General features: G+C 32.2%; 2 protein-coding genes across 4 annotated transcripts in view; one reads left to right on the top strand and one right to left on the bottom strand.

Moving 5' to 3' along the window:
* Window positions 1-8,812, bottom strand: part of LOC114325647 (myrosinase 1) — a 58,438-nt gene extending 49,626 nt beyond the window's left edge. The window contains exon 1 of the mRNA XM_050659629.1: window positions 8,673-8,812. Coding sequence (XP_050515586.1) covers window positions 8,673-8,740 — 68 coding nt within the window. The 5' untranslated portion in view covers window positions 8,741-8,812. The remainder of the gene's footprint in view (window positions 1-8,672) is intronic.
* The window catches only part of LOC114341247 (pyrroline-5-carboxylate reductase 3), a 29,539-nt gene continuing 8,491 nt past the window's right edge, over window positions 2,750-23,797 (top strand). The window contains exons 1-3 of one of the 3 annotated variants that reach the window (XM_028292046.2): window positions 2,750-2,914; window positions 21,057-21,127; window positions 21,191-21,373. In XM_028292046.2, the coding sequence (XP_028147847.2) occupies window positions 2,833-2,914; window positions 21,057-21,127; window positions 21,191-21,373 (336 nt within the window). In that variant the 5' untranslated portion in view covers window positions 2,750-2,832. Of the gene's footprint in view, window positions 2,915-3,728; window positions 11,293-21,056; window positions 21,132-21,190; window positions 21,374-23,797 lie in introns of those variants that run through there. The other 2 variants (XM_028292047.2, XR_007700370.1) reach the window with 2 other exon arrangements.

Genomic DNA, 23,797 nt, shown 5'->3' with positions numbered 1-23,797 from the left:
GGAGTAATAATATCAGAGAATGGAAAGATATATCAAGAAATCTCATACAGAGCGAAAAAAGCAAATAGGATCTACTATGCACTAAATAAAACATATTTGTTGTTCTGAAGCTATTTTCTTGTGGCATTTTTACAATTTTAACTATTTAGAATGGGAAATAAGCCACAATATTATTAATAGTATTTTGTATTTTGACAACGGCACCCGATTTGGGCGTCGAAACGTTAATAAAAATCATTTTTTAATAATATTGTGGCTTATTTCCCATTCTAAATAGTTAAAACATATTTGGAAAGAAAGAAATAGATAAAGAAATAAAACTGAAGGTATACAACGCAATCTCTTTACCAACTTTAATATATGCAAGTGAGACATGGGTAAACAATGCAAAAATAATCAGTACAATAAACGCAGCGGAGATGAAGCAGCTAAGAAAAATAACAGGAAAAACGAAATTGGACAGAATAAGAAATGAAGATATTAGACAAGAACTGAAACAGCAATCGATAATAACCAAGATACAAAAAATAAAATTAAAATGGTATGGACACATTAACAGAATGGACCAGGTAAGACTACCAAAGCAGGTGATGGAATCAAAAAGATATGGTAAAAGAAGGAAAAGAAGGCCAAGGAAGAGATGGATCGATCAGATTATAGAAATTGGACAGGAAAAAGGAAAAACACATTAACAAATGAAAGAGTTAGCAAAGGACCGTAAGAAATGGAAGATATGGATAGAGGATGAATAAAACCTCCGACGCCCCAGAGGGGCATAAGGAGTTTCGAGAAAGAAGAGAAGAAGAAGCGAGTGAAAGTTTTTAAACAAATTTTTCATTAGATACTAAAACAAGAAATTTTTTCATTCTTCACATGCCTAACGTAGAAATGCTGTTTTATAGGCCTGGATCCCGTGTATCAAAAAAAAAGTTGATTAATAGCAAGCTGAAAATTTGTTAACAGCTTAAGGGTGTCTAGTCGCACAAACTTTGATATATGGGAACACTGGAACAGGGGAAGTTTTAAATGTGGAACGTGTCATCCCGACAAGTTTATGATTGTGAAAACTAGCAGGTTGTTTTTAAGTTTATTCAATAGCGAACTTTATATAATAGATATATGAAAAAATGTTTGTCCGACAAATATGTTGGGCATTTTAATAATTCTAAACATGTAGAACATGTCAAATAACAGGAATTATATTGATGGTAAATAGCAGTCTGATTTTTGCATGAGAGTTTAACCCTAGAAGGACCTAGGAGGGTTAAAAAGTATCCACAACATTGCATTACATCCGATTTTCTAAATACCTTTGTTCCTAAAAATTTCAAATAATTAGTAATTCGGCGTACTACTGCCCTATTAGATGACATAATTAGCATTTCTATAATTTAATTAATTTCCTCATACTTTTATAAAAACTTGACAGTGGACAATAATCCCCTTGAATACCTTCAACACCATCCCAAAATGGAAAGGGACGATATCATTCATGTGTCAAATTAGCAAAATCTAAAAGAAAAAAGGCCAATAAGTGGACAAAAACAACCATAGTTTGTTCAAAATGCAAGTATGTATGCGGTGAGCACAGCAAGACGTCAAAAATGTTTCTGTATCCTACGATGATGCCAATTCCACTGAAGCCGAAGAATCCGGGTGTTGGAAATCCCATAAAATTGATTTGGTTGCTTAAATAGTTCGAACTCATATTATCCCTTTTTTCCCTTGTCGACGCCTGTGTTGTTCCTTGTTCGCATGTTATCGAAATGCACATGTGTCGCAAAAGAAGAAGATGGGACGCTTACCACTTGAAATCCAAAAGATTCTACCCCTATGGCATAAGAAAGAGATGCATCCTGACCACTCAAGTGTGCAAACGCGAAACAGTGTCGACTTCGTCGATGATGTCCCGATTGTAAGTACCTTGTATTTTTGTTGTTACCTATATATTTTCTTTGTTATTGTTTTGAATTATTTGGCAACAAACCAATTTAAATGCGTGTGTTATTGCGCCTATTGAGAAAAGTCCACTTTCTTTCCATATTAGCTATTCGAAGGCATTAGCAGGGGTTGTAATTAGTATTTTCATTGCTTGTTATGATTTTATTACTTGTTTCGTTCAATACCTGCTATTAGTAAACAAACAATGGGTAAATTATAAATTCGTATCTTTTAACTGTTCTATTAACGTCTAGGAATAATAAGTGTTATTTTTAAATTAGTTTAAATAATGAAGCACGTTTTTGATTAATTTATGTGTGGACATTTATTGACCCTCCTTGGTCCGCGCTGTTTCTACTAAAAGGTTTGTCCTGCGAGGGTTAATGAGAGGTATGACGTTCGAAACCTGTAACCTGCTTCAGAATTAAAACTTCCCCTGTTCCAGTCTTCCCGTACATCAAAGTTTGTCCGACTAGACACCGTTAAGCTATTAACAAATTTTCAGATTGCTAATAAACTTTTTTTGGTACGCGGGATCCAGGCCTATCATTGTTGTAACCAAATATAAACAAACACCTGAAACCAATTATTAAAAACATTCCATAAATAAAAACAATACAACCAAACATTAAATACTCTGAAATTGGCATTCCAACTTCGTTATTTAAGATCAAAGTCCTCTGAACAGATAAAAAATTTCTTACAGAAAGTCAAAACTTTCCATTGAACAATCGCGATCGTCTTCAAATACTAGTTCAAAATATTTATACATTGATTATAAAAATGAAATTATTATGTTGATAAAATGGTATTTTTGTAGCTGTTTCTTAATTTGATTGCAGTATTACTTGAGATTTTCTGAGGTCAACTGCTTACGAATTCGAAATTGATATGTCGAGTAAACTGATCAAGATTGGGTTTATTGGGGGTGGCAAAATGGCACAAGCCATGGCCAAAGGGTTTATCAGTACAGGTAAGTTGTTATTTTTTCTTATTTATAAAGTTTTTTCGACTGAGTAGCATCAGTCATTCTGGTACAGTCGTTATAGTTGTTTCTTTTTTTATAACTATGCTTAGTTACAATCTACTTCATTAAAGAGTATGTATTAAGTAAATATGTTACTGGGTTTGGGCGTAAAGAAGAGACATCCAATGATGTCTCACGTTATTCTATTTTAGTTCAGTTTTGAAGTATGTCTTGGGATCAGGTTCTATTTAGTGTCCTTGTGGCATGACCATTGTTAAATAATTCGCTTACTACCTAATTTTCATTGTGAATGGTACCTACGTTCATTTTGTGACTCTGTGGCTTATTGGATTTCTTCTCTGATGAAAGGAATATTTATGTAAGTCGCCGTGAGGTGTAGGATTACTTACGTACCATGGACCATGGTACATCCACTATCGATCTTAACAGTTTAGACTGAAATCTTTGGATGATATTCAGCGACGTTGGCTTTGCACAGCCCTATAGGTGTAGTAGTCCGTAGTACCAGATAGGCAGATAGGTTTGAGTATGCCTTTGTATAGAAGAATTTTATTTTGGATATTGAGTTTTGATTTACGTCGAAGGAGCAAATATATTTGCCGGAATTTTAAGTCGAGCTGTCTTCTTTTGGTCTGGATAGGTTTCTTCCAAGTGATACGTTGGTCAAGATGGGGGTCAAGGTATCTAGTCTGTTACTGTTGGTATTCTTACATTGTCCATTCTTACAGACACAAATATGGATTAAAAAGGTAATAATATAAAATTTGTTATTTATTCAAAGCCTACTGTTTTACCTGTCATGAGGCTGAATAGCTCATAAATGTAAAGTCCTGTGATCATAGATCACTTGAAGTGATTGTTGACAGAGCGATGACACAGGACAAGGACACGAGGCCTCATGGCAGAGGTGAGGTCAAGTAACGACAATAGAGCAATGACTTTGAATTATAAAATATAATTATTGAATAAAGTACTATAACAATTCACAAGACCTTAAACATTATTACATGGCGCAGTCTAGTGGAAAATAAACCAAAATCATGGAAGTGAGGTTACCAAATACATTGTCATTTGAAGGAAATGTGGCCGAAAATTTTAAAAGATTCAGACAAAGTTTTGAAATATATCTGATGGCCTCTGGAAAAAGTGGTAAAAGTGATGACGTTAAGGTAGCAATTTTACTCAATCTAATTGGAGAAGAAGGCATTGAAATCTATAACACTTTGGAATTAACGGAGGCCCAAAAAGGCAAGCTAGCAGATGTATTGGAAGCATTTGAGTCTTATGTCACGCCTAGAAAAAACGTGGTCTATGAAAGATATGTGTTTTACAACCGCATTCAAGAAGAAAGAGAGCCGTTTGACCACTTTTTAACAGATTTAAAAAACAAAGTAAAAAATTGTGAGTTTGGAGCAGAAGCATCTTCAATGGTAAGAGATAGAATAGTATTAGGCACTAATAGTAAGGATGCACAACAAAACATGTTAAAGACCATTAATTTAGATCTGGCTAAAGCTATTGAAATATGTAAAATGCATGAAATATCCCAAGCTCAAATAAAAGAAGTTCAGAACAGCTTGGAGAAGGTTAAAATTGAATCAATTGGGAGTAAAGCCAAGCAGGGGCAAAATTCAGTCCAAACATTCAGGAGTGCAAATTCTAGAGATGAATATAGCTGCAGAAACTGTGGGAGAGTCCATGGGCCAAGGAGGTGTCCAGCATATGGAAAAAAGTGCAGAAAGTGCGGTAAAAATAACCATTTCGATAAAGTGTGTTATCATAGCAGGTTAGTGAGAGAAGTACAAGTGGAAGAAAGTGAAAATAACGAGGTAGGTGATTTTATGATATCATCAATCACTGTTAATGAAATCAAGAATAAAAATAATAAAGACTGGATCGAAAATTTAAAAATTAGTAATGTTGATATACCTTTTAAAATAGATACAGGGGCACAGGTTAACATTTTGCCTAATGGTTTTGTTCAAAAAGTTTGCAAAATTAATGATTTAAAAGAAACTAAAGTCATACTTGAAACATATGGTGGTTTTAAGGTCGTTCCTATTGGTACAATAAAACTTGTCTGTAAATATAAAAATATTGATTATTTATTAGAATTTGTTGTAGTTAAAGATAGCCTTACACCAATTTTAGGGTTAAAATCATGCTTAGATTTAGATTTGATACGAAGAGTAGATAACATAGATTTAAACATAACAAAAAGTGCCTTTATTAAACAAAATAGTGATGTATTCATTGGATTAGGCAAATGTCCTCAAAAATGTAAACTAAAACTTAAAGATAATTGTGTTCCTGTAGCTAAACCACCACGAAGGGTCCCTTTAGCCATTAAAAAAAGATTAGAAAACACACTTTTAGATTTAGAAAAACGTGGCATCATATCTAAATGTGAGGGTCCTACTGAGTGGTTGAGCAATTTAGTTATCGTTGAAAAGCCTGATAAAACGTTAAGAATCTGTTTGGATCCTAAAGATTTAAACCAAGCGCTTGAAAAGGAATATTGCTTAATACCTACTATTGAAGAGATATGCAATAAGTTAAAAAACAAATGCTATTTTTCTGTTTTAGACTTTAAAGAGGGATTCTATCAAGTTCAGCTAGATGAGGAGTCCAGTAGAGTTTGTGCATTTGGAACTCCCTTTGGAATTTGGAAATTTGATAGACTTCCATTTGGACTAAATATTGCCCCCGAATTTTTTCAAAGAATTAACTTAGAGAATTTTGGTGATATTGAGGGCTGTCTTATATATTTTGATGATCTTTTGATATTTGCTGATAGTCTTAAAGAACATGATAGAATCCTTAATGAAGTATTGGAACGTGCTAGAAATATTGGGGTAAAATTTAATTCTAATAAGATACAATATAGAATGTCTGAAGTAAAATATTTGGGAAATACATTTGATAAAAATGGTATGAGACCTGACTTAGATAAAATAAAAGCTATTATTAATTTAAAAGAACCCAATAATAAAAAAGAGTTACAAAAAATATTGGGCATGATCAATTATCATCGCAGTTTTATACCAAACTTATCGGATGTATCAGCCCCATTAAGAGAATTGTTAAAAAAGAATACACTTTGGGTGTGGACTAAAAGTCACACAGACGCATTAAATTTAATAAAAAAGTTAATTTGCTCACCACCAGTTCTTGCAAATTTTGATGAAAATAAGTCAATAATAATTCAAACAGATTCAAGTCAAAATGGCGTGGGATGTGTATTACTGCAGAATCATAAACCGGTATCTTTTGCTTCTAGGTCTTTAACTGATTGTGAAACTAGATTTAGCCAGATTGAAAAGGAACTAAATGCAATCCTATTTTCTTGTACTAAATTTCATAATTATATTTATGGTAGAGAAGTTAAGGTATTCACAGATCATAAGCCATTGATTTCGATAATGAAGAAAGGCATAGCTGAAGTAGATTCTCCTAGACTACAACGTATGAAGGTAAAATTATTAAAATATGACTTAACTGTGGAATATATGCCAGGCAAGGAAATGCTAATAGCTGATTTGTTATCTCGTAATTTTGTGAAGGAAAAGGTAGAGGATGATGCTTTTGTAACAGAAATAGTGCATACAATAAATATAACAGATGAAAGGAGAGAGGAATTTATAGCTGAAACTAAACAGGATAAAAAACTTCAATTGATCAAAGATTTTTGTGAAAAAGGGTGGCCGTCATGCTCTTCGAGGGTACCTTATGTAGTAAAAGATTATTTTAGTATTAGGCATGACATCTACATATTGAATGATTTGATATTTTATATGGACAGAGTTATAGTCCCGGATTCTTTAAGGCCTAGGATGTTAAAGTTTCTTCATGAAACACACTTTGGAGTTACAAAGACACAGCAAAGAGCAAGGCAAGTGTTGTTCTGGCCAAATATGAATAAGGACATAGTGGATTTGGTTAGAAATTGTGTTGATTGTGAGAAATATCACAGAAGTAATGTTAAAGAGCCATTAATACTAAGAGAAATTCCAGAACTTCCATTTCAAATGCTAGCGGCTGATATTTGTGAGTTCGGAGGAGCATCTTATTTAATTGTAATGGATTATCTCACAAAGTGGATTGAAATTGTTCTGTTGCCGTCCAAAACATCCCAGTCAATAATAAAATCATTTAAGACCATGTTTGCCACTCATGGGATTCCTTTGGAAATTGTATCTGACAATATGCCTTTTGGCTCTAAGGAATGTAGAGAATTCTCTAGAGAATGGAATTTTAAATTTGTGACATCTAGCCCTAGATATCCTAGATCAAATGGGCAGGCGGAACGAGCTGTTCAGATAGCTAAAAATATTCTCAGAAAGTGTGGTGATCTTCAGTTAGCTTTATTAGAATATAGGAACACACCACTGTTAGGATCAGACAAGTCCCCAGCACAACTCTTGAATAGTCGTAGACTTAGAAGCAAACTTCCAGTCTTACATGAAAAATATTTACCAGAACAAGTAGACCTAACAAGTGAAAAGAATAAATTGGATGACAAAAGAAAATTGTACAAGCACTACTATGATAGAAATACAGCTGCAAGAGAAGAATTAAGTGAAGGCGATAACGTTGTTATAAGGGAAGATGGGCAATGGAAACCTGCTGTGGTCAGGCAATGTTTACAAGAGCCAAGATCATATGTTATTGAGAAAGAAAATGGAACATTGGTAAGAAGAAATAAATATCACTTGAGACCATCTAGTAATACGCCTAAACATCACATTAAATTAGAAGATGATCTTGATGATAATCAGAGTAACAAACCTTCAACATCAATGGCCTGTGAGAGTGAAGTACCGAATCAGTTTCCTACCAGAGGTAAAAGAGTAATTAAACCCCCAACTCGATATAATGATTTCGAGATGTACTAGTTTTGTAATCACTTAATATTATTGTTAGTCGTAGGTAGTATTAGTATTTTATAATATTTTATTCTGAGTTTATTGTTGTAAGTTCTCTGCTTTATAGGAAGGGAAAGATGTCATGAGGCTGAATAGCTCATAAATGTAAAGTCCTGTGATCATAGATCACTTGAAGTGATTGTTGACAGAGCGATGACACAGGACAAGGACACGAGGCCTCATGGCAGAGGTGAGGTCAAGTAACGACAATAGAGCAATGACTTTGAATTATAAAATATAATTATTGAATAAAGTACTATAACAATTCACAAGACCTTAAACATTATTACATTACCGTTGTTAATTGATAGATACAGTGGCCTTATGGCAGTTTCAGTAAAAACATATTGGCTTATAATACTCTTGATATAACGTTAATCTAAAAACTGTTACATTTATTGAATATTGTTTTGATTTATGTTATGTGTTAATTGTTTAATGTATAAGAATAACTTTGAATAAGGATAGGTACTTATAAAAATTGAAGGTATTCCCGAATCTTAAACAAAATTGCGGAAAGTAATGAGTTTAGGTACATTTAAAAAATATGAGGAATTCATAATTTTCTTTTGTAGTTCACTCTGTATACGAATATTTGTCAATGATTTTTCTTTAACTTATTTTGAAAACTAGAACATATTGTTTACCTTCTTATGTAAAATGAATACTGACTTAATTATTTATTCCTTCCTTATATGCAGTGTGTTTATGTCATAGCGATTTCGAAATAAAAATGGTCATGACTTGTTAAAGACTCTGTATGTATAGTACATAGTATTATTATGAAGTTATCGACCAATGTATCACTAAAAACTCACCGTGTATATATTTCGCTGTAGATATTTTTCTTAATTGAGCTCGTTCTTTCATTATTACACTGATTCATTATTAATCTTTAACTTTTTGGGCTAGAACACCAAACAAAAATATATTTTATATAAATTTTGCAGAACTTAATTCCTTGTTTCTTTATCCATATTCTATAAATAGATACTCTTATCAATATAGGTTGGTTATTAGTTATACAAAAGCAATTTCACAATATTTTAAACTCCAAAATTAAATGGAGCGATTTTTGAACAGCCATATCTTAACAAATTTTTGTCTTACAGGAAAACAAAAAATCCAAAATATTCAGAAAAGCAAAACCTACATTTTTTTACTGCTTGAGATTTTTGGTACCTACCTATAACTAATATTTTTTAAGTTAATTGAAAAAAAAGGAATTTTTTCAAGATTAAAAAAAATTACTTTAAAACCAAATTTTTTCAAAAATGAGCACTTTAAGCCGATGAAACTTACATATCATATAAACAATACATAGTATATAAAGTAAATGGTAAAGCTGTAACGATTAATTTCATTTGGAATGCTAATTAGGGGGTGATTTTTACGATTTTTTTACCAAATAAAGGTTGCTTGTTCTTGTTGCTAGAAACTTTTTTAAAAATCAAAAATAAAACTTTTTTTGAAACACTTTAAAGAAGTTGTAATGAGTTGTCCCCGAAAAGTACTCAATTTTTTGGCTATTTCAAGTTGAAATATTCAATTTGGAATTTGACGAATAAGAACCTACTTTTCATTAGCTACAACTCTGCTTTTACTGGGTTTGCAGACTTCATATATGAATTATTTTTTTCACTTTTTTTAAGCTATATTTTTGCTACGAGTATTTTTTCGATAAAATAATTCATTTTTGTGTTATTTGCAAAAAACCATCTGAACAAGGGTTTTTTGTCGAAAAATGAACATATTCACTCGCAAATAACTCGAAAAGTATTCACTTAGTGAAAATCTCTATACAACAAAAGTTGCTTAGAATTAGTCAGTTTAGCCAATTCCGGACTTTGAACGTATGTTTTTTCACCCCCGAGAATACCTCCAAGTATTTTCGGCCGTATTCCCCAGAGAATACCCCTTTTACCCCCAGGGCAAAAGCACACATCGGCACAATATCACTTCTTTTTTTGTTAACTATGTGTATGACAAATTTCATTAACATAATCGGTTCTTTAAAATTCACAGCAAAAACCGTGAGTAAATGCACTATTATTTGTAGACTATCAAAATTGAAACACGCTGAAAGTCCTCCGTCTAAATATTTGAAATTCCGACACAGTAATACTTTCGCTACGCCCTGTATATCGATCTTCCGCATAGGCAGAGTATGGCGTTTTTCAATTCTCACGGAATTTGGATGTTTATTTCGGTTTTTGCGATTCTTTGAAATTTGGTGTACAAAGGTGCCCCAAATTGTTTATATCCTACAGAATTGTAAACGGAATATTTTTCAAAGAGGTTCCACGTTAAGTAGGGACTCAGAGTATTAAAAGGTTTTTATGATATTTACAGTTTTGGTTTGTCGGTTATATGTTCGTCGGTATATCCGAATAGCTACAGGAAGAATCCCTGCTATGCTGTTAGGCTGTTGCAGTCTAGAAGATGAAAGATTTTTATGACTTTCTCAGACACAAATTTATTGAGGATGTATTGCAACCGGAAGGCTCAACCTAAAATAAGCCGATGCCTTTAGTAATATTGGTTCTAAAAACTAACTGTAATATATTGAGTCACCGCATTTCGTGTAAACTCAAGAGATTTTGTTGTTGCGAAGTTTAAGTAATTATAATTGGTTGAGGGTAAAACCATCATGGCGTTCGAGGGATGTCTTGAGAGTTTTTCTGACCATTTGATTGGTAGAGAAATATCTGGTATGATTCCTATTGGTCTAAGTAGGAAGTCACTTTTTTTTGGGAGAGGAACCCAAGTTTTAGAAGGATCGAGTTAGCGGTCCTAGAAATCAGTTCCGTATAAGCTGTCATCATGTTCAGTCGAGTTCCGTATAAGCTGTCATCATGTTCAGTTGAGTTCCACCAGGGCCACCATCAAGTTGAGTTTAGTTTTGGTTCCCTTAGGGCCATCGTCATGGAGTTGAGTTCCATTGGGCTGATTCTAGCCCGGTGAATGTGATGGTGTATCGTGAACCCCGGCGATTTTCCCGCTGTTTCTAAGCAAATCGTCGTTACCATTTTATACCAATGTTGGTATCCATTAATTTCTTTTAAGCAGTCAGAACCAGAAGTAGGAGAGAGGAGTTTCAATTTTCTCATTACTATGTTTAACAGTGCAGTTAAAACATGTAGTATGCTCACATACTTTATTTTGGTCAAAGTTAATGAACTTTCAATAATCATGTTCGAGTCTAACTAAATAATTTTATTCAAGTAAAAGTAAAATTTGATTCAGTTTAATGAACTTTTAAACTATTTATCTTCAAGTGAAAGCTGAATTTTTCTATAATAATGTTTGTTTATAAACAATGTACTGTTTGCTGTTTGCTGTAATTAACGACAGTGAAGTAAGTGTTTCGCGAGTGCAATAGCGCCTTGGACTTTCGAATCAAGCTACGAGGAAGAAGCCAGGACACTAATTGTTAAGGTATAATTTTTATATTTGTAAAACTGTTCGTTTCATCTTTGATTAATTGGTAATCTGGTCTCTATTTGTAACAGAGAGATCAGAGATTAATTTTTTTGTTTTTAATAAATAATGTTTGATTTTCAACATATAATTTATTTTCTTCCCTTCTCTCTTGAATCGTAAGAACGATAAAACATTGACTGAGTATATAATTTTGAATATAAAGTAAAGGAGGTAAGTTACATTATAACATTTTGTATATTATGTATATCATTTTATTTGACTATGTTTCTTTGTTTTATTTTAATTTATCTTTCTTTGTTTTATTTCTATTTTTATTGTATAAAGTTTGGTTTCCCTTAGGTAACCAATGGCGCCCAATATTTTATTTTTTGTATTTTTTTTATTTTTTATTTCACATCCTTATTTCGATTTTTCTATCTTTCTAATTTTTCTAAGCTAATAAGAATATATCATAACATTTATTAAAGAATCCACTCCCTAAAATCTCTGAGACAGTAGCAACCAAGGTACTTAATAAATTATGTAGCACGAATTTTGTCCAATTCTTAATTAGTCATGTTTCATAAGACAACAGGGGCTATCTTTTGTCTTACATTAAAATGGCCCCATATGACTTCCATTCTTTGTCGTGTTTCATCAAATGGCTTCCATGCGTGGGGCTGTTTCATAAAATTAATTGTGCTACAAAATTAAACAAACAAAATAAAAGCATGACAAAATCAATTAAATTGACTGACTTCTGACATGTTCTAGTAACTGGGAATCGGCAGTAACTGGATGATAAGTATACTAATAAAATTTCGTGTGTGATTATAATTAATCCTATTTAATTTCTCAACTTTTATTTTAAAATTAATTTTTGTTTTTTTGTTTGTTTATTTTTTTTTGTAATTTTTGACACCGGGTTTTGGCGCCCCTAAAGGATGGCGCCCGTGTGCATTGCACACTTTGCACATATGGTAGCGGGGGCCCTGCTTTTTTGAATAAGGGTTTCCGTTCTCTTACTCACATATTCCTCAGGTTCTTAATGATCTGGTTTTCCCATTCCCAAAAACTTAATAACTAAAGAAGTTTTCTGGCTGATTTCTAAATTGGATGGTCAAAAAGTTATAACAATTTTTATATAGCAAATACATGTAATACGCACAAACAACTAATTTCATTTTCGGAAGATACTTGTAACCCTTTGATAGTCTACTAAATTTGTTTTTAATTACGATAGTTTGACATTTTTCGTCAATATTATATTTGATAGGAATGTTATCTTCGGAAAATAACGCTGTAACTTTTGAAATAGTTTACTTGACAAATAATAGATAATAGTTTTTATTATTGCGACAAAAATATATTAACATTAAAACAAAAAAATTAAAAGAAGTTATACAGGGTGTTTCATTGGGAAACGGAAATACTTTAATGGTGGGTAGAGCTCACCGAGCCGGTTCTCGATATAGTACATTTTTTGCCCTATCGACTTTTATAACCGAGTTACAGGGTGTTTTATTGATTTTGCCCATTTCTTTCCTAAGCCATAACTTTAGAACCACCCTGTATATTTTTTTGATATTTGGTACACATATGTCTCATGCAAAACCCAAACGACCGACATACTAACCATAAGAAAAATCCAGGTCAGGATTAACAAAAAATTATAAAGTAATTGTGACCTTAAAACAACACCCTGTATATTGAAATTTTGAAAATCTGTTTGCATATTTGAAAAGAGCACAAAAAAGTAAGTTTAATGGTTCGCTTCAATTTTTCGGGCAGACAATTTTATGACTTTCATGTTGAAATTATATTGAATTTTTTAAGAACTTTGACATTAAAAAGCAGATGTTATTAACTTTTAGTTATAAATTATTAAAGTTAATGAATAAATACTCATTTTAAAAATAATCAATACTTATTTACCACATTGGAACGACCCAATTACTAATGACAAGAAAAATCCAGGTCCTGATTAAGAAAAAAATGAAAAGTAATTGTGACCTTGAAACAACACCCTGTATATTGAAATTTTGAAAATTTGTTTGTGTATTTTAAAAGAGCATAAAAAACTGCGTTAAAAGGTGCATGTCAAATTTTTGCGCAGATAATTTAATTACGGAAATTTTGAAATCATGTTGATTAATTCTGTCAAGGTCACAAGAAGCTGCCAGAAAAATAAAGAACATTCAAAATGTACTTAGAAAATCGATTCGAAATATTTTAAAACGAGCAAGGAAATGCATCGAACAAAATGGCGGACATTTTGAGCAACTGTTATAGTTCAAATATTTTTAATTTATGTTAAATTGTTGATTAATTATTTATATGGGAAATAAGCCACAATTAAAATGAAAAAAATAATTTTATTAACGTTTCGACGCCCAAATCGGGTGCCATTGTCAAAATACAAAATACTACTAATGGAAACAAAAATGTTGTTGCTTAGTAAAAAAAATTCTTCTAATAATTTATTTAATTTGACTCATGTATATCGGCAATTCAGATACATATGTAGTTCAGAGAAATAAGGAAAAAAAATATCGTGTTGGTGACACATCCCCCTCCAGGCTGAGACCAAATTTTTCGAGTAATATGGTCATCTATAATAATAACCTATATGTTTCCTGCAGCCGATTTTGATGATATACATAGTTATAAACAAATGAAGATCAAAAAACGGTAAATTTTCGCTTTTTTCGTCTCTTACTAAAAAATTGGGCATTTTAAACAAATTTGAGAGTAATAAACTCATAAACCGTATAAAAAACTTCAATATGGCGTTCGCTGAATATGTCTATCCTTATTGGTTACTTAGAAAATTGCCAAATAAATCATAAATTTTGAGTTTTTATAAATATTCATAACTTATGTAAAAATTAACTTAGAACCTTCTTATTACACGGAATGCTGAGACTTATGGTGCTTAAATTACACCCTAAATTCCAAAGCAATTGGTCAAATAGTTTAAAAGTTATTTAATTTGTTTATCCAAAATTAATTTTTTTTGCAACACTGTAAGTCAGAAAATGATGAAGTTACAGTAATATTTTGGATAGTTTATGAAAGAAGAAAATTTACAGTATTAATTTAATTTAAAAAAAATGACAAAAAATAATTATAGATATTGCAAAATAATTTTGCAAAAACATGTGAATTAAAAAAATGGGGGGGCTAACTTTGTCCCTAAATGTCCTAGAACAGTTGTTTTTCTTTCTAAGTGTGTATAAAAATTCAGTCTTTCTAAATATGAAAAAATAATTTTTCTACGGGTAACGATTAAAAAGTTATTCTAATTGTTTATAAGTAAGCAAAAAATGGACATGTTTTTGCAAAATAATTTTACACTGTTTAAAATTATTTTTTGTCATTTATTTTTAATTAAGGTAATAGTATAAATGTTCTTCTTTCATAAACTGTCCGAAGTATTATTGTAACCTCACAATTTTCTGACTTATAGTGTTGCAAAAAAAAATGAATTTGGGAAAAATAAATTAAATAACTTTTAAACTATTTGACCAATTGCTTTGAAATTTAAAATATAATTTAAGTACAAGAAGTCTCGGCATTCCGCGTAATAAGAAGATTCTAAGTTAATTTTTACCTAAGTTACGAATATTTATAAAAACTCAATATTTATGATTTATTTTGCAATTTTCTAAGCAACCAATAAGGTTGGACATATTCAGCGAATGCCATATTGAAGTTTTTTATACGATTTATGAGTTTCTTACTCTCAAATTTGTTTAAAGTGCTTAAGTTTTTGGTAATAGACGAAAAAAGCGATAATTTACCGTTTTTCGATCTTCATTTGTTTATAACTATGTATATCATCAAAATCGGCTGCAGGAAACATATAGGTTAATAATATAGATGTCCATACTACTCAAAAAATTTGGTTTCGGCCTGGAGGGGGATGTGTCACGAGAAAAACCTTATTTCTCTGGACTAATGATACATTTTAAAGTAGAAGACTTTAAAATGATATTGCCAATATTTATGAGTTGCGTTCCTGGGACGACTTTACTGAAAGATAGTTCATTCGATTACATGAAATCAACCCCAACTCAAGAATATCCGTCACAAAAAAATCATAGCATGTGATCTGTCTTTAAAAAGACAACCACATGCAAATAGAAATATTGGCAATAATGAAAAAAAAAGAATATAGTAGGGTGTTTTTATATAATTTTAATATACAGGGTGTTGCTTCAAACTCACAATTACTTTGTATTTTTTTCTTAATCCGGACCTGGATTTTTCTTGTCATTAGCAATTGGGCCGTTACAATGTGGTAAATAAGTATTGATTATTTTTAAAATGAGTATTTATTCATTAACTTTAATAATTTATAACTAAAAGTTAATAATATCTGCTTTTTAATGTCAAAGTTCTTAAAAAATTCAATATAATTTCAAAATGAAAGTTATAAAATTGTCTGGCCGAAAAATTGAAGCGAACCATTAAACTTACTTTTTTGTGCTCTTTTCAAATATGCAAACAGACTTTCAAAATTTCAATATACAGGGTGTTGTTTTAAGGTCACAATTGCTTTATAATTTTTTGTTAATCCGGACCTGGATTTTTCTTATGGTTAGTATGTCGGTCATTTGGGTTTTGAATGAGACATATGTGTACCAAATATCAAAAAAATATACAGGGTGGTTCTAAAGTTATGGCTTAGGAAAGAAATGGGCAAAATCGATAAAACACCCTGTAACTCGGTTATAAAAGTCGGTGGGGCAAAAAATGTAGTATATCTAGAGCCGGCTCGGTGACCTCTATTCACCATTAAAGTATTTCCGTTTCCCAATGAAACACCCTGTATCACATAATACCTACCTACCTACCTATTAGAATGCTATTAGACTATTGTTACAAAACTGACTTTACGCGGTTGACTTTACTATTTTATTATTTATGTTTTTAGGCACTAAGTTTAATTTTAGTTGACTTTATTTATTTTTTAATAACTTACTTCTAAACAAATGAAAGACACTGAATTTATATCCTTTTATTTTACAAACTACGATATCTAATTTATGTATTATACTAAATCTAATAATTTATTTACATAATTACAAGTTCAAAAATATCGCGCCTGATACATATCAAGTACTTACACCGACGAATTCAAATTCACAACTAACTGCTAATTTCAAAATTCCTCTAATTTATACAATTCGTAAACATCTCGAATAAAAAAGAATGATCCAGAATAAACGAGTATTTACATAATAACTCGGTCGAGATCTTTCTTTAAATTAGGGTCCCTCATAAATCATTCAACCACAGGTGCATAAATCATTGTATAAAAAAGGTTCTTGGTAAACATCTTCGGCACCTGTTAGTCCGGGAGCTGAAAACAGTAAGGTGACATAATTGTGTCACATTGCCCCCTCAGTAAAAGAAGGTTCCTCCTGGAACCTTGTCGGAACTGGAACTGGATGCTGGTATCTGCAACTGGACCCTCTTTTACAACTCCCAGTTGTATAAAAGTGGCAGGTGACGGTCTTCGCTCCGCACCAGTAACTATGCGGATTGCAACAGACTAACACCTGGACCTCGATGTGTAACAACTGCGCAATGGTGTCACACTTTACTATCATCCAAAAGTTCATGCTCCGGAAAATCGTTATTTAATTGAGAATCATTTAAGTTTTCTTCTTGAACTTGACTTTTACTGCAACGTGATTCATGGAAAAATATTATTTGTGCAGGAATGTTTCCTTTTACATGAACTTACAGCATTCAAAAAATGTATATATAGGCGAGGACACGAAGCATTACACCAAAGTGCATCTCGAAGAGATGTAAAATGAAAAATTTATAACTCAGGAAATACTGACGGAAATGAGTTCAATTTTTATACTCTGGGGGTTTGGAGATCGTTGAACAGGAATTTCATCTTGGCGATGGACTCCAAAGTATCTGGTGCCCAGGGTGGAACTCGTCGCCTAGAGTTTTAGGTTATAATCATTCAAAATCAATCACTATTTTTATTACGAACATGTTGGTTGGTACCTTTGTTCGGTAACCAACAGGTTATAGGTCATGCTAATCATTTTGGATATTTGCCACTCGCCCATAATTTGTTACTATGTTTGTAATTGATAAGATACCCAATTAAAAATAATAAAAAATTTGGATAAAGAAGTTTATGACGTCAATATAGGTCAATGTTTGATATTTGGCTCTTGTTTTTAACAATCCCTACATAGTAAGGCAAGTTTAGTGTTTGATATGTGGTAGACAACTTCCAATGGGTCACATTTTTGAAGTTGTTGATCTTCAGGTGGTCCTCTTTGAATAATTTCCTTTGAAAACAAAACCAAATTTTTAGTCTTTAGTCGTAACCCTGCTACACTAAACTCGGCTTTGGAAAAGAAAGATAGTCGAAATTAGCATGCAATTTGAAATAAAGTGAAGAAAGTATAGAATAGAGAAGAAGGAAGGAAGAAGAATAGAATAGAGCACCGGCTAAGTAGCTCGAGAAACAAGAGACTAAAAAGAAGGTGGGATTCGAGGGCCAGAAAAAGGAATAACATTAAAAGAGATTTCTTTGTGAAATAATTTGGGCGTGAAAGAAGGAGAGCTGGAAGAATAAAACAGAAATGCATGGGCAGCATTTGGTCGCTTACAAACAGTATTTAAATCAAACTGGCCAAACACTTTAAAGGCAAAAACGTTCGATCAGTATGTGTTGATAGTTCTGACATACGGAACTAAAACTTGGGCTTTTAACAACAGCGTAGTCAACAAACTTCAAGTGACTCAAAGAGATATGAAACGGAGAATGCTTAACATTAAGCTCAGTGATCGCAAGTCCAATGAAGAGATAAGAAGACGATCAAAAGTAACAGATGTGATCCAGAAGATTGCCATGTTAAAATGGAACTGGGCAGGACACATAGGAAGAATGGAAGACAACAGTTGGACAAAGCGAATTCTCGAGTGGCGACCAAGGGCAAGCAAAGGAAGTAGAGGCAGACCTCAAATGAAGAGTACAGGGGAAAAACAAGGAATGTCACGTTTTGTACATATTGAGATAAACATCAATAAAGGTTTAATTCTTAAGATACCTAAAACTGACTTAGAAGGTTCTTAGCAGAATTCTAGCAAGTATTATGCTATAATGTTAATATCATATTAATCTATATTAACTTATTAATTTAATAATGCACCAAAAAACTGCTAACATTTCTAATTTTTGTTCAGTGGCGTGCGCACAATCCTGGTTCTTCGCCTGAATACAAATTCTTAGAAAATTTTTATAGACTGATCTTTCTGTTTAATGTTCTGAATCGATAGGCTAGTCGATAGTACTCATTTTTGCTACCACATGGCGAGAAAAACCAAAATTCATGAAAAAGTGACATTCCTTGTTTTTCCCCTGTACTCTTCAAATAAGATGGACTGATGACATCAAGTGAATGGCTGACCACGAATGGATGCAAAAAACAGCAAAGAGATATGAATGGACACACCTAAGGGAGGCTTACATCTGACGATGGATAGATTAGCTGTTGATGATGATGATGATTTGTATGGTGCAGAAGTGTGAACACTAAAAGTATCAATCATGAACAGAATTGAAGCATTGGAAATGTTGATTCATATACCTACGGATGCTGAAGATATCTTGGACAACAAGAAAAACTAAAGAGGGATTACTAAGGAGGGTCAACAAAGATATAGAATTGCTTAAGACTGTTAAACACAGGAAAATGTCTTATCTGGGACATATAGTGAGGGGAAATCGGTATAAAATAGATACTAAAAAACAAGTTTCTTGGTTAAAAAGCATTCGTGAATAGACTCACATTTCAATTGCAGGACAATTATTTCATGATGCAGATGATCAAGAAGCCTTCACGATGGTGTTCGCCAACGTCGGATAATTCTGATAAGGCACGTGAAGAAGAATGAAATTATAGACCAATGTCACTCCAAAAACTCACCCTGTACGTGCAAAAATAAAATACAAATTTTTATAAATTCGTCCGTGAGGTCAAAAAAGCTATGTAGTAAATTATATTTTACATAACGACGATTTTGTACCTTTGACCGAGTTTCTTTACAAATAATATAAACCAGTAGATAATAATATTATTACGCTGTAGATAATTTCGTATTAACTTTTATCGGGACATTTCAATAACAATAATTCCTCAACAAACAATTGATTGATCTATTGGACTGGGAAAATACCCATTAAAGTAAATATTTTCATATTATCCAAATGGAAGAATTTCTTGTAGCTGGCTGTATACCATTAATTACAAGTAAAATTTAATAAAAAAATTTGTCCTGGTAAAAGGTATATTAGTTTAAAAAGCCCCTATATGGCTACAAACATAGAGACAAAACGCTTTCGCTGTGTAACAAGAGCATCATCAGTGTTACAAGAATATGGTGAGCCAACAAAAAAAAAAAAATACAAATGTCAAAGCCTCTCAAAAACAGACTAAAAGTCTTATATACAGAGAGGTCCTAAATTATGGAATAAATTCATTTTCTTTAAAATGGACAACTATAGAGAAAAATCCTGAAATAGGTCGATTTTTGTTTTTAAATTACAACTTTTTGGCCTATATTTTACACTAGTGACGTCATCCATCTGAGCGTGATGACGTAATCGATGATTCTTTTAAATGGGAATAGGGGTCGTGTGTCACTTCATTTGAAAGGGCGTTCAATTCTCTATTCAGTAATACAAACATTAATATCATTATTTATACAGGGTGACCAAAAAAATAATTTTTGAAATAAATTAATTGACGAAAAAAGAAGAATGTATGCAATTTATTTAACTCAAAATACATTCTATCGCTGTCACAAAATAGAAAAAAATGTTTATTTGGCAAATAAACCTTGCTTTTCGCTTAAATTAAATGTTCAAACTGCCAAGTGGTAGGTGGGAGGCTGTTTGTGATTTAATTTAAGCGAAAAGAAATATTTATTTGTCAAATAAACATTTTTTTTGTATTTGCTGACAGCACTATAATGTATTTTGAGTTAAATAAATTGCATACATTCTTCTTTTTACGTCAGTTAATTTAATTCAAAAAATATTTTTTGGTCACCCTGTATAAATAATAATATTATTGTTTATATTACTGAATAGAGAATTGAAAACCCTTTCAAATGAGGTGCCACACAACCCCTATTCCCATTTAAAAAAATCATCGATTACGTCATCACGCTCAGATGGATGATATCACTAGTATGAAATATATGTCAAAAAGTTGTAATTTAAAAACAAAAATAGACCTGTTTCCGGATTTTTCTCTAGAGTCGTCCATTTTAGAGAAAATAAATTTATTCCATATTTTAGGACCTCTCTGTATGTAAATACATAGTAAAATCCAAAGTATGGATATAAATCCTATGGATATAGACTTAGGAGAACATATGACCCACACGTGGTAAGTGGGCTACTAGGTAACAATTAATTAGGTCATTATGTTAAAAGAGGTGAAAGAGGTGAAAGATGACGAAGGCGTACTCTCAAAGGCATAAGCATCAAAAACACAATTTGTTTAATTTATTGTATTGAGGTTTTGTATTTTGATAACGATTTCCGAAATGGAAGTCAAAACGTCAAATAAATTTAATTTAAAACTTAAATTGGGGCTTTATTCCCAAATAAAATAGTAAATTACATGAGATGCCACAAGGAAATAGCTTTTGAACAATAAGGGAAAAAATTATGGCTGAACTTCTATTGAAATCCGACTGTATATTAATGTTGTGTTTGTCTTTTTCAGGACTTACCAGCGGCCAATCCATGACATCAAGCTGTCATCCATCGGATACCCTCTCAGTGGAGGCATTTAAGGCAGGTACATCTTTCGATATTAAAAAATTGATCACAATAGTTAACAGATTGTTTCAATTTCAGGGCATCGGAGCAACAACTACGTTTGAAAATACAGAAGTTGTGGAGAATTCTGACATAGTCGTGATAGCTACGAAACCATCGATAATACCAATAGCTTTAGAACCGATTAAGAAGAGTGAGGTAAAGGCCAATAAACTTTTTATGTCAATTGCGATGGGAGTAACGTTAAGGCAACTAGAGCAAGTGAGTATAAGAAGGTTTCAGACACAGTTATACATTATATTCCAGTTTCACACACTAAGGCAGGCCGCACATCAAAGAAACATGAAACGTGAAACATTAAACGTGAAACATGAAACAAATAGATTGTAAAAAAAGTAACCGTTTCATGTGATAAGCTAATCGATAAAACAAAAATAAAATTTGTATAGTCGGCAATGGATAGTGACGTAGTCGTTGCTGTCGGCGCCGCTCTTTAATTGCTTTTTAATATCAAAGAAACGTGAAACATGAAACAAAAATAAATTGTGAAGAACGAAACCGTTTCATGTTATACAGTGTAGGAAACAAAGGTTGAACTTCGCAAATAAGTCCGGTTATATTTTTTTTTCAGTATATCAAGGGGTGCTTTTAATGAGACTAACTTTTTCTTAAAAGATTTAAAGGCTGTAGTTTGTCGTTTTTGAGAAACGTAGCCCTTCCTGTACGTCACTGCAAAAAATTCCTCAATAGAAATATGAAGAGGACTATATTTCCTACAATTTATTCCGCGACAGCATATATCTGTCACACACCGTTTAGCGGAGGTGGCGCCCCAAATTTGTCAAGTTTTTAAAAAAGATGTTTTAAAAAAATATATTTTTCCCTAACCGTAATGGAAATCAAGAAGCAACCCAGCGGCAATTAATTACAAATAAATGTCTGATTTTTTGGTATAGGTTTCATTTAAGGGCAATTGTCCATTTTTTAATTACATGGTGTTAAATTTTAAAAAGCCTCTTTTTATATATACCATCTGAACCGCTTATGCTAGCGTAAAAAAACTTTCAGCGATTACCCATGTACAAGTATTATTTACAAATTTGTATAATTCACCCCCACATTTTCTCCGAAACCACCCCAAAAAAAAGGAAAATGGATAAAGAAAATATGCAAAAATTGACTCTGGGCCACCACTGTGGCTTTAAGGGGCAAAGAAAGTTAAATATATATAGGTCATAATATGTAGCAGACAGTGTGTTTTTTTATTTGTCATAAGTATATTATTAATAAAATGAATAGGTGACGAAAAAAAAAACAAAAACTGGAGCCCGCCAAAGGATTTCTGCGGTTTGCGGCGCCACTGTGCCGTAACTGTTGCTTATACGAAAAAAATGCATAGGAACTTATTTGTAGAGCAAATAGTGGTCTTTAATTCTGTATAAGTGTTGTTTCAAGAAAATATATAGGTAATGAGAAAACCGTAAAAACATGCTCGCCAAACTTATTTTCAGGGATAGGGGTAGTTTCCGCAGGGATTTTGCAATAACCATAACATATAAATGTATATATAAATATATTTATAAAAAACCCTACTAATGGAGTAGGATTTTTCCCTACCCCTTTTAAAGGAATGAAAATATGTGTTCCGGGGCAAATCTTAAAAAAAGTTAGTCTCATAATAAGCACCCCTTGATATACCAGAAAAAAAATAATACCGGACTTATGTCGAGTTTGCTAAGTTTAATCTCTGTTTCCACACTAATATACTAATTAAAAAAACAAAAATAAAATTTGTATGGTAAATAATAGAAAGTGATGATGACGAGGTCGTTGCTGTTGTGGCAACTCTTTTATTACTGTTCAAAAATCATAACCATAGTACATAATATTTGGTTGCAAACCAATTAAATAATCATCTTGCTAAATTTCAATCATTTTATAGAATGAGTATTCAAACATTTATATTATTTTGTTGTGGGTCCTGGTTTAAAAAAAAAACGATATTTTCTTGTTATTGTCTATTCGAGTACCACTTCAGGTTATAATTATTGTACAACTCTTCGTTCTGCTCCACCACAGAATCCAATACAATATTAAATTCTTGGTCGCATTCATTTTACGCATGTAGTTAATTAGTTAAAACAATGAAACTGATATTGAAAAATAGAACACGTCCTATTTCATGAAACACGTTTCAAGAAGATAAAAATGTTTCATGGGCATGAATCACACTCGTTTCATAGATATGCGGACGTCTATTTGTTTAGCAGTGTTTTATTTCCATGAAACGTGTTTCACGTTTCATGTTACTTTGGTGTGCGCCTTCGGAAGATAAAAATGTTTCACATGCATGAATCACACTCGTTTCATCGGTATGCGGACTTCTATTTGTTTAGCATTGTTTTATTTTTATGAAACGTGTTTCACGTTTTATGTTTCATGTTTTATGTTTTATGTTTCTTTGATGTGCGGCCTTTCTAAGAATTTGAACTTGCTTCCACAGAGCCATGATGTGAGCAAGTCAAATTTAGCTCAATAGTACCTCGAGCGTGAAACATTGGATATTTTGTACATCCATGTGTAAAGTCACATCATTTTTATGTTCCTATGACGGATTAATTTTAAAGGCTTTTTACCCTAATATTTTTACGTTGGTGGTTAGCATGTTTGAATCAAGAAACACTG

The sequence above is a fragment of the Diabrotica virgifera genome, chromosome 8 (assembly GCF_917563875.1).
Source record: "Diabrotica virgifera virgifera chromosome 8, PGI_DIABVI_V3a".
NCBI classification, from domain to species: Eukaryota; Metazoa; Arthropoda; class Insecta; order Coleoptera; family Chrysomelidae; genus Diabrotica; species Diabrotica virgifera.
The sequence above is the reverse complement of the archived record's forward strand: the minus strand, read 5'-3'. Positions and strand labels throughout refer to the sequence as shown.